General features: G+C 41.2%; 1 protein-coding gene across 1 annotated transcript; it reads left to right on the top strand.

The window, feature by feature from the left end:
• Positions 1 to 4624: 4624 nt before the first annotated feature.
• On the top strand, positions 4625 to 12431 carry LOC119242632 (riboflavin kinase-like). The gene is given in 5 exon segments (XM_037508157.2): positions 4625 to 4743; positions 5555 to 5627; positions 5629 to 5704; positions 10625 to 10727; positions 11116 to 12431. Coding segments are annotated over 5 exon segments (465 nt in total). The 5' UTR covers positions 4625 to 4661; the 3' UTR covers positions 11247 to 12431.
• Positions 12432 to 12556: the final 125 nt, after the last annotated feature.

Raw genomic sequence — 12556 nt, 5'->3', positions numbered from 1 at the left:
GGGACCATACAGTGAGGTGAAGTGGGGAGGGTTTGAGGGAGAGATAGAAAAAGGAGAAGGGTGCCTCAGGCTCTGCTTTGTTTTTTTGGGGGGTCAAGCGTGGGAAGCTGGTTTTGAGGTTTCATCCTTATTGGTGAACTTTAAACACAGCAGGAATTAAAGCATGGGAATAGAAAAATAAACTGTCAAAAATGCCAGTTATCTACGTCAACCAGTTAATCTCTAAAAAAAAAGAAACTTCAAGGTGGGGAGTGTGGTTCTTTATTGTTTATTCAAGTTTGATGTCTTTGAAGAGGATGCCTCTACCACAAAATCTTAATGTTGGGTACTTATATTACAATTTTAAAATCCTGTCATGGTTTGCACTATAGAATCACATTTAGATATATTAAAGATTTGACATTTTTTTGTGTGTGTTTAATTTTTAATTTTTTTAAAATTAAGATATTGACATGTTAAAATGTACTCACTGAGTAAACTTATAGTATATATAGTAATTTTCTAAGTTTGAAATACAAAATACATTTGTGGTAATAAAATAGTGCTTTTTAACATGTTTTTCAATATATGGGGTTCAAGTGAGATTTTACATGTCTGTTTTTAAAGAAGACATTACACATCAGCCAGCTCATGTGTATTATAGTAAAATTAAAATAAATTTTCTACCACTGATCAACAAATCATCATCATCGTCATCAATAGCTAATACTCGGGCTTACTTTGTATAAGATACTGACTTAGTTGCTTTATATGTGTAAGGGGGCAAAAATCTGCCACCCAAAAATTGTTTTGGTGGTTTGTTTTTTTTTTGGCAATAGGTTTATTTCATAGGAGGAGCTCTGAAGGCTGGGTGGAAGTTGATTTTGATCTTTTTCTGTAGCTTTACTGAGGCCCAAATGGTGTCAGAGGATGTTCCTTGCTTCAGTCTCCAGAGAATCATCTAGGTTAACCAGTGAAAAACTGCACTGAAAGATCAATGGCTTGAGACAAAACGAATGCCTGTCGGATATCAGAGACCAGGCAGATTGTGCCAAAAGGAACATAGAGGAGATTCATTCTTCAGTAATTAAGAGGTGAGTGAAGAGAGATGCTTGAGGCTGTGGTTGTGGGCAGGAGGCTGCCATACAAATCTCAGTGGCAGTGACAGGAGAGCTGGATGGGGTGGTTGCATACATCCTTGACTGAGGGAAACAGGTGCAGAGAGTTGGGTGCTCCCCATGGACAGTGCATTGGGCTGTCTCTCCCACACCCAGCGCTGGTTACTGAACATGTGAGCCTAACTGAGAACACTGAGAGCAGTGTCAGGTCTGGAACCTCAGGGAGAAGGGCTCTCAGAAGTACCAAACCTGAGCCTGGCCTCCATCAAGAGCATTCACACAGGTTTGCCCCTCCAAACCCATCCCATTACCCCTGAGTCAGAAGCTACAAGATAGGAATCAAAACAGTGGAGACCCAGAAATGTCAGACATCCGATATCATAAAAACACTACAGAATCACCTGCAAATCTCTATTAAACAGCAAAATATGCAGACCAATGAAGAATACATAACACATGGCACCATGAGACCTCATGATCAAGAAATTCAAGGAAGTGAAAGAAAATGCTGAAAGCAAATCAAAATGATACAAGAGAACTCTGAAAAGCTAATCAAAGAGATACAACAAAATTAAGAGGGGGAAAAACCAGATAATATCATGGAAAATACAGTGAATGAGTAGAAATAGAAATTGAAGATTTAAATAAGAAAATAAGAGAGTTATAGAATGTTAAAAAAAGTCATTAGAGATGATTTTAAAAATTCTGTAGAAGCTATGGAAGCAAATTAGACAAAATGAAGGATTGAATCAGTGACTTGAAGACAGTAATGCACAAAGGAAATGGGGAAAAGGAAAAGAAATAGGAAAAAAAAATGAAGAAGCACTTCAAGATCTATCGGACACCATCAGGAAAGATAACAAAGATTAAGGGCTTCCCAGAAGGGGAAGAAGAGAAGGGACCGGTGTATCATGATATTATCAAACTTCTTTTTTTTTTTTCTCATTATTCTGTCAATGTTTGTTTGATTATTTGCCAGCCTAGAAAACCCAAAGGATATAGGCTGATTTCCTTTATGCGTGCTTTTCATTGCATAATTCCCATGGTACAGTGAGGAGACTGGACACAAACAAGTGAATTAATGTACCTAAGGAGTGGTAAAAGCAGAGTCCTCTCCTTGCCTATGATTAACCTCTGTCACCTCACAGTAGAATTTTCCTGCTCTGGTTTGGATACTGCAATCCTCCTTCCAAAATGGAACTAATGGAGCTCACCTCAGGTTGACGCTCTCCTCGTCTTTTGTACAGTGGCTTCACACCCATCTCAAGGGTCAGCTCAGATCCCACTCTTCTGGGAAGTTGTCATCTGGCATACAACTCACAATCCTCCTGCCTCTCTGACACACTGCAGCACTGGCTATGTCAGGGGCCTGATTATTCGAAGTCCAGAAGTGAGTTAGCGAAACTGCAAAAGTTCAGAGAGCTCCTGGGTAAAGGTGGGTAGTAGAGCTGAGGGTGTGATAGGGAAGGCCTTGTGGATAATGGTTTTAGTTTAGACTTACTCTAGGAAGATGAGAAGTGTGGAAGCATTTTTGATGCAGCTTGATCAGATTGGCATTTGAGAAAGGTCACTGCTGGCAGGAAAAATTGTTTGGATTGACTGGGGTCAAATGTAAGGCTAAGGGAGTCGAAAAGAGCCTGCTTCAGCTGGGTTATTAGTAGTGACCTGGACTCAATTGTAGCAGGGGAGAAAGATCAGGAGCAACTGGGTGATTGTTTAGAGGTAGAGGATGTGGAACCTGATAACCAGATGTCAGACCTAAAGGTCAGCAATTTTATATCATTCCTTTTCAAAAAGTAGAATTTATTTTTTGATTGCAGTTTTAGATTTCAAAAAAAAGAAGTGAAAAGTACAGAGTGACTGTATATCTCCCCCACCCCCATTATTGAGCAAAGGTTCTAAAAATTGTCACTGGGTCAGACCTCTCTCACTGGTCTAGGACAGGCAGCTTATATTCTGATTTAACCTCTGACAGTCTAGTGTTAACTGAAATAAAGTTGTAATGATCGGCACACAGTTTATTAGAAAACTAAAGTGAGGGTTCGAACCCAGGAAGCAGTTTATCAGATTTTACTTTGTGAAAACTGCTCCAATAAACACAAGTTTGAATATCATGTATATTGGTTAGAACAGTGAGTCACTGATATCAAAAGTATGTAGTTACTTTTTGAGGGACTTCTAGTTCTAATTTGTCCTGACAAAGATATGCTGATACGAAGGAAGGCAACACATTATTTAATTTTTTCCTTGCTAATGATTGCACTGCAAAATACAAAGACTGGGTACACATTGTTAAATCTTTTTTTTTTTTTTTTTTTTAGTCTGAGAAAACTGACTTTATCTTCAAGAAGCAGATTCCTGTATACAGGAGGGAGCTTGCGAAGATGGCTTTCTTGCCTATTAGACCTAGTTAGGGTCCCCTAGAAAATTTTACAATATGTTTACCTTCAAGTGGTCTGGGGGAGAGGAGGGCACTCTGGAAGGGTAGTCAGGAAAAATCTCTCAGAAGAGATAATCTCATGTGGAATCCAAAAACAAAACTAAGATCATAGAGACAGACATTTTGTGGTTACTATAGGAGTGGAGCTTTGGGAGGCGGGTGAAATGGCTGTCGGGGTTCTAGTAGTTTCCAGTTACAAAATAACAGGTTAAGGAGATCTACCCTACAACATGGGGACTATAATCAGTACAGTAGTTTTGTAAATGTACAAGTTGATAAGATTACCGTAAATAGATTGCTTGTAATGATCATTTTCAATGTATATAAACGTGAAATCGTGTTACAAGCTTGAAACAAACTTGCATATCAATCACACTGCAAACAAATCACTAATCTGCTTAGGTAGAAACATTATTCCTTGCATATCTCGTCCATCCCAAAGAGGTAACTCTGAGTTGGAGTTTGGGCTTTAATTTAATAAATGACTAAAGAGGGAAGGAATGACGAATAATGATCTACCTAGCGACAGCCAAGGACTTAAAGAACTTGTCTCTTTGGTGTTGGGCTCTTAATGAAAGGAGAAAGGGGAAAAGAAAGAAGCGCGAGGTCAGCCTGAGCAGCTGTGCTATCCCCATCCCACAGCAAGCAGGTACCAGCCAGGTTCCGCCCGCAGTTCCACCGCCCTGGCCAGCCGCGAGCCAGCCAACCCAGTGACAGGCGGGCCCCGGGGCGGGTGGGGGGCGGGGGGCGGGGCTACGGAAGCCGAGCGGGCGCCCGGGCGGCGCGACCAGGAAGTGCGCGCCAGCCGGGCGCCGAGGGCCGGGGCTTCCCGACCGCCCTCCCCTGTAGCGCTCTCCGCCTCCGCGCACTTAACTTCCGCGGCAGAGGCGGCGCCGGAGTGGACGCAACCAGAGTCGCCCGGCTCCTTCTGTTGAGTCAGCGGCGGGGGGTCGCCGCGTCGTGTCGTCGGCACCGCCGCCGGGTGGGACTCCGGCCACCCCGTCTGGTGGGACCAGGTCCAGTCCGTGTCCCCCGGCTGGTCCGGGGGTCCGGGCACCGCCTCGACGGCGGCTCCGCTGGACGCGCGGACCGGGCCGCAGCCCGCACCCCCAGCGGACCGCGCCATGCGACACCTGCCGTACTTCTGCCGCGGCCAGGTTGTGCGGGGTTTCGGCCGCGGCTCCAAGCAGCTGGGCATCCCCACCGGTGAGCGCTGCGGTGCGGAGCCCCCGGGCGGTGTCACGTGAGGGGGGAAGCCGGACTCGGGGTCGGGGCCGCGTGGCGGGGCTGCGGGCAGAAGTGACACCCTCTCCTCCACCCAGTGTCCGCTGTGTGGAAGCGGAGGACCTTTGGTCGGACTGAGGGAGCTGGTCCTGATGGATTGCTGCACCTTGGGGAGGGGAAGGGTGTGAAGGCCAGAAACCTGAGTTTCCGATCTTGACCCGCTGCCTTCCTTATCTGGCCGAGGTTTTTGCCTGTTAGAAAACATACTGAGTTCTCAAGCCAACTGTAAGTCATACTTAAAATATGTCATCTAGTGTCCAAGTGTTGACATAGGCAGTTAAATGAGAACCAGGTATTTGATGGGGGTGCGGGGGTCTTAGTAGTTTTTGCTTGCAGGAATGCATAACTCATTCTTAGAGATATGCATCAGTGCTGGCTCTAGATCTATTAAAGCAGTTTTTTGTGCTCGGGATCTAGGTGTATGTATTTCTAAAATAAGAAGCTTTTCAAGAAATTTGAAACCTTCTTAAGAAAGATCAAGTGTGAAGAATACAACTGGTCATATAACTTTTTGTTCCCTGCCTGAAGAGTGTTTTTTTGGAGGGCTTTGTACATTTACTATAATCCAGCACCTTATTCTTGACATCCACATGAAGAGAAGGAATAAATCTGAGCCGGAATTTGGAATGATAGCATTGAAAATCAGAGGGCAGGGTGCTAGGCATCTTGTGAACATAATGATTTACTAGCCTCATATGCAATTTGTAACACTAAGAATATTTCTGTTGTTTAGCTAACTTTCCTGAACAGGTAGTAGATAATCTTCCAGCTGATGTGTCCACTGGCATTTATTATGGCTGGGCCAGCGGGAAGTGGAGATGTCCATAAGATGGTGGTGAGCATAGGATGGAACCCATACTACAAGAATACAAAAAAATCGATGGTAAGAGTTGCATTTTGCTCTATATTGAAAATGGGATGGTGATTTAGAGCAACACAGGGTATTAATGCACATAGAATGCATCATCGGTAGTAATCACAACATAGCACAAACACTTACATTTTGGTGGAATATTTGAAGGATTTAAGAGTGGAGTATTTAGTTACTTTTTGAGTGGGTAAGGGAAAATAAGTATTTTTCTTTTACCCTTTCAAATTCTTGACTTTAATAAAAGACAAATTAGCAGGAGGAAAATGAAAGTATAATAATGCATATACGTCCTGTGTTCTTGGAAAACAGTAACTTGCCAAAATGGCCTAAACCAACTCCTTAAATAACATCTTCAGCTAGAGAGGAAAGGCCATTGTTGGAGGGAGTACTGGGTGAGGAAGGTCAATTATGGGAGGTTACCAGGAAAGGCACAGTAAGTGAGGGTCTTATGTAGATTAAATGATTAAAGAGATTTGGTCATTACCTCCTTTCTTGTACTTAGAGTGGGGCACCCTTACAAATGAAGATTTTCCTTTATACATGTAAATATCTTCTACAAAAAGGCAACTTTTTTTTTCTTCAGTAACTGCTCAGAATATAGAACCACTCTGGAGTTATTAGTTAAGGGCTGTGTTGGAAGTCATTCCTTAGTTAGGAGGAACTAAGTTTTCCATTGGTGGGAGATTCATATTTTTCGGAGATTGTTTTCCTTTTCTTTGTCAGAAACAGATCTACAATGTGCCTGTATTAAAAATTGGATTGTCTTCTTACTGACTTAAAGAAGATACACTATATTCTAGATTTCCTTATTGGAACTACGTAATTCAAATATCTTTTCCTTCAATATTGCTTTTTTATTATTCACTTAGATATTGTCTTTTGAAGAACTGGTGTCCTTAATTTTAAAATAATACATTTCATCTGCTTTTTCTTTTTTTGGTTAGTACTTTTTATTTTTACTAAGAAATCTTTGCCTATTCAAAGTCATGACGGGATTCATGTATGATTTCAAAGTTTTTTAAAAGTTTGTCTTTTCTCATCAGGTTTTTTTTTTTTTTTAAGTTCTTTTTTTTTTTTTTAAAGATTTATTTTTAGTTATACAAGGACTGGGGTACAGGTCAGAGGCGGGCGCACGTGAGAGAATTCACCAGAGACAGAGGGGGAAGTAGAACAGGCAGATGACCGAAATACACTGCTGAGGGGAGCAGTGGGCGAGGCAGGAGAGGTCTGCCATGCCATGTGTGTTTCTCCCCGGCTGGCCGGGAATCAAACCCATGCTTAGGAGGCTGTGGACAGCTTCACATCGTGGTGCTCAACCTGCTGCGCCACCAGGGAGGCCCAGGTTGATTTTTTTTTTAAATATGGTATGAGGTAGTGTTAGGGGGAAAAGGATGTCCTAAAGCTAATTCCATATAGGCTTTGTGGACTCCACCCCCACCCCAGGCCAAAGCCAAAGACACTGGGAACTCCAAATCCCATCACTACCAAAAGGAAGGTGGCTGGGACCTGAGGTGGGGTTAAGCAGCCAGGTTGGTATAAAGCCAGACATGGGCTTGGGAGGGGGTCCCATGGCCCATCTTGGCTCCCCGCCAGCTCGCAGCGTCCGGCCAGCTCTGAGAGTGTTTTTTGGGTTTCCAGGTTGGCGGATCGGGTAGGACGCATTAAAGACTTTATTTCCCTATTTTCTCCCTGAGTTGTACATTTTCCTTATTTCCTTTTCCCTTGTAAATAAGCCTTTTATTAACCCTTTGTGTATGCCTGTAGTGGAGTATTAATAAGTCCCTTGTAAGCGCGTGTGTGAGGACCCACAGCCAGGCAACCCGTCCAATATTGCGGCTGCCCTATAACAGTAGGAGTAAAAATTATATTTTTTCCATGTGAGTGTGAAATTTACTTGCCCATTTATTGAAAATATTACCTTTTCCTGACAGCACTGTTTTGTCACTTTAGTTATAAATCAAGTGACTTTGTGTGTGAAAGTCCAAAATATAAAATACACTGGTACACACAGTGCTTGTGTATCCTTGTTCATTACTGCCTCGTCTTAACTTACACAGCTTATTAATAGGTTTTCATGTCGGGTAGTATAAGTCTTCCAGTTTTGTTTTCAAAGGTTTTTTTGAATAATTTTGGCCTTTCTCGTTTTTATATAACTTTAGACCGCTAAGGTTTTGATTTGGATAGCATAATCTGTGGAGCAATTTTGGGGAGGGTAGCCATCTTTACCATTTCTCTCAGAATGTTTTATAATGATAAGAGTTGAAGTCTTATCTTTGCTTCTTTATTATACAAATTTTTGCTTCCAAGAAAGAATGCATGTCAAAATAACAGTTCCTAACCTTTTATCTTCTAACTCCACCCTTTCAAATACAGTTGAAATAAACTGAGCCACAGAAAGATTATTACTAGCTAAGTGGAGTTTTTACTGCAAAACTGCCCTGCTTCACTTAAACACTGAATTTGACATCATATGTAATTTCAGTCTTATATCAGTGGTTTTATTTATTTTTTACATTTTTTTTTTTTAATAGAGGCATTATTTATTTTTTATTTGTTTGTTTGTTTATACAGCACTGGGTACAGTCAGAAGCGCGGGAGGGTGAGAGAATTCACCAGAGCCAGAGCTGGGAGCAGAGCAGGCAGAAGGACCGAAGTACACTGCTGAGGGGAGCAGTGGGCGGCAGGAGAGATCTGCGCGCCATGTGGGACCCTCTCTGGTGGCCGGGAGCAGCGGGGATCGAACCGGCGCCGCAGAGGCTGCGGGCAGCTTCGCAACCAGCGCTCAACCGCTGCGCCACCGGGAGGCCCAGATTTATTTTTATTTATTTATGCAGCAATGGGTACAGCCAGAAGCGCCGGGTGAGAGAATTTACCAGAGCCAGAGCAGGTCGCAGAGCAGGCAGAAGGACCGAAGTACACTGCTGAGGGGAGCAGCGGGTGGCAGGAGAGGTCTGCGCGCCATGTGGGACCCTCCTCCCGTGGCTGGGGAGCAGCCGGGAATCGAACCGCGTGTAAGCTTCGGCAGCTTCGCAACCCAGCGCTCAACCGCTGCGCCACCGGCAGGCCCATTCTATCAGTGGTTTTAGACTTAGTAATCTAACAAAACCAAACTCTGTACTATAAAGTTACAAAGTTCTGTATCCGATAGTCATATTTTCTTCTTTTAAATAGTGTAAATAAGAGGGTATTTTTGTTTGTTTTTAATGAGTTTCATGAAATCCATAAATCCTATTAAATTGTATGCAAAGTTTTACATAGAGGCACTTGGAGACAGAGCTCCCTTTAATGACTTCAAGGGTTCATGACTTTCCCCGCAACGAAAACAAAAAAGATTAGACTGCTATTTGTTCTTAAGGTAAAAAATAAAATTCACCTTAATCTAAAAGTCTTCCTGTCATATATCCTTTTTTTTTTAAGATTTATTTACCTATGCACACAAGAACTGGGGTACAGGCCAAAGGTGCGGAGGGTGGGGCGGGTGAGAGGATTCACCATAGACAGAGTGGGGAACAGAACAGGTAGATTGAAATACACTGCTGAGGTGAGCAGTGGGCGAGTCAGGAGAGGTCTGTTGCGCCATGTGGGTTGCTCCCATGCTGGCTGGGGATTGAACTCTTGCCACAGAGGCTTTGGACAGCTTTACATTGCTGTGCTCAACCCCCTGTGCCACCAGGGAGACCCTGTCCTTCCTTTTTTTTTGTGCTGAATGTTTTTGCAAGTGTACATGGTGAACTTAACCATATTAACTAATAAAGAATAAACAGTTTTGAATTTAGATTTCAAGTTTCATCGATTTTAAATAAGTTGTTTATGGGCCTCCCTGGTGGCGCAGTGGTTGAGCGCTGGGTTGCGAAGCTGCCCGCAGCCTCTGCAACGCCGGTTCGATCCCCGGCTGCTCCCCGGCCACTGGAGGAGGGTCCCACATGGCGCGCAGACCTCTCCTGCCGCCCGCTGCTCCCCTCAGCAGTGTACTTCGGTCCTTCTGCCTGCTCTGCTCCCCGCTCTGGCTCTGGTGAATTCTCTCACCCTCCTGCGCTTCTGACTGTGCCCAGTGCATGTATAAACAAAACAAACAAACAAATAAATAAATAAATAAAAACATGCCTCTATTTAAAAAAAAAAAAGTTGTTTTATTAAGTATAAATTGCTCTTATTATCTCCTTCAGTTTCATTATTCCAAATGCTCTGGCTGTACTTTTAACTGATTTATGATAAATGCTTCAACTTAGAGAATCACTTATGGGTTGGATTTTCTCAAAATATTTTTTCAAATATGTATCAAGTTAATGTTTCTACATTCTTTACATTTAATCCTCTCAATTTCCAGTGCCACCTTCCTAGTTTATTCTCAACCTCCTTCTATATTTGTTTGGTCTTCCTGTCTTTTGGATTCAGATTTGTTCTTTATAGGAATGTACTCGACATCTTTATATCTCCTGCACCATTTTGCTTTAAGTCCTGTTTCCATTTGCTGTATTCCCTGAGCAGGAACCTACATTGACTCTTCTGTCCAAACATCAGTCTTCAGCTTTGCCTGACCCACAGAAATTTCCAGAATTTGTGTAAGAGGCACATGGATCCTGATTAGCTCTTTTAGTGATAACATTTAATACTTTGCTCATTTCCTCTCTGCTCAATTTTTTGCTTTGATAAGATTCTTAATTCCTTTGGTACATACTATTTTTTTTTTCTATAAACAGAAAATCAAACCAGATTTGTGGTGGCACTTTTGCCTCACTCAGGCTTACATGTAAGGTCAGGGTCGGGAATAGGAAAAATGGAATAATTCAGGAAAAATACACTTAGATCTTAACGATTCTTCAAAAATTTAATGAAGATTGATTGTTTTCAGTTAATGTAAGAAAATATATTACAGATTTCAGGTACTTTATAATCTGATGGTAATCTTTTTAAAACATTTCTTGACTGTAGGAAACTCACATCATGCATACCTTCAAAGAGGACTTCTATGGAGAAATCCTCAATGTGGCCATTGTTGGCTATCTCAGACCAGAAAAGAACTTTGATTCTTTAGGTAAGTTCATATTTAGTTTGTCTCAAATATTGCCGCTTTTTCACTGCTTCCACCAGTAAGAAATGCCCGACAGATAAGATTTAAGCATCTAACATGCCAGGCATTGTTGCAGTCCTTATAAAATTAACATTTCATCTTTACAACAACCATATAAGGAATTTTGTGCTTTTCACAGATGAGAAAATAGGCAGAGACAGGTCAGATATCTTAGTTTAGTGTAATAGTTATAATACAAGTATAAATACTAAAGCGAATAAATAATACTGGTTTCATCCATTTGGTGCTTGCAGTATGCATTTTGCTAGTGCTTTTCTCTAAACTTGCAAGATTTAGGTATATCTTTTGTATCAGTTTTTCATTATCTTAATGTGGAATATTCTCTCCGCAGAGTCACTTATTTCAGCAATTCAAGGTGATATTGAGGAAGCTAAGAAACGACTAGATTTACCAGAACATTTGAAACTCAGAGAAGACAACTTCTTCCAGGTTCCTAAAAACGAAATAATGAATGGCCACTGAAAAATCACTCACTCACTCACTGTTTTCTAGTATTTTACCACTCATAACGTTGCAGTCTTATGTTGGTTATATTTTAAGAATCAAACGTTTTCCTACAGCTGTGAATTAGTTCAGACAGCACCTTGTACTCACCATGTCTCACCTGTTAAACATACCATGCAGCAGTACTGAAAAGATTTATTTCAAAAATCAAGATTCTTTTTTATGTGATATGTTGATTAAAATGAACCACCAGAAAGGTCTTACGTGTCTTAAAATAGAAATGAAATGTATATCAATGTGGGTAAAAAGGCAAATGATTTGTTTGAAATGAACACTGCTCTCACAGTGAATGACACTTGTGTCTGTACTTGGGCAGCACGTGCTGCTCAGCAGAGGAGAATGAGAGGAAATAATCTGGACAGGGGTCTGGTAGTTTAAAATATCTGGACTTTATACTTTTGATATTTTGTGCATTAGTATTTTATCAGACATGAAAACTAGTGAAATTTCGTTTTAACTGGTCATTTCCTCTAAGAGAAGTAATCATTGTGCTCTGTTCCATTTTTGTTATAGTTGCCTCAGTTCTAATTAGTGTAGATTCCTCTGCCTATCTTTTTGTTTGTCTGCCTGCTAAAGAGTGAAATGAATGTTTCTCAGATCTCTAGGTCTCATTTTTGTGTGGTATACATTTCTCTATTTAAGGATAGATAACACTTTTTGACTTGGATTCTTTTTTCCTTTAAGCAATTGACGTTTTGAGGTTTTTTCCCCCATTTATAATATCCTGCGACTTTACACTTACAAACACTGCTTCCGTGTCCATCATTCCATCCCTTCACTACATCAGCAGTGACTAAGTGCATGTCTATATTGCCTTTTAGGAAAAAAAATCCCAAAACTTCATTGTTATGTTTCCTCACAGTTAAATGGACATACAGCAATTCATTTATGTATACCAGTCTCTTGAAGAACATAAAATACTTGTTTTCCTCTGAGGGAAACTACTTAAGAGCCAATTAAACTATGAAATAGAAACTTATTTATTTTTAATGTAATCATATGTTCCTGAGCAAATGTAAACTGTTGTAGTTGAATATGTACAATGTAATTGAATGCTAAAGAGTGGTTGTAGCTTGGGAGAAAGACAATAAAGTTTTAGTTAAATAAGCTTTTTACTATGCATTTTTCCTTCCATGAACTTTGATTTTTGACCACTTGGGTCTTTTGTTTAATTGGCAGAAAGTTGAAATTTTTAGCTATTCAGAAAATTAAGGTTACAGATTGGGCTCAGTACACTGCATTATTCACTTCAGCAACAGATTCGGTGG

Source organism: Talpa occidentalis, unplaced genomic scaffold (assembly GCF_014898055.3).
Source record: "Talpa occidentalis isolate TD23 unplaced genomic scaffold, MPIMG_talOcc4v2.1 talOcc4.1276, whole genome shotgun sequence".
In the NCBI taxonomy this organism is placed as follows: domain Eukaryota; kingdom Metazoa; phylum Chordata; class Mammalia; order Eulipotyphla; family Talpidae; genus Talpa; species Talpa occidentalis.
This window is presented reverse-complemented; position numbering and strand designations above follow the sequence as displayed.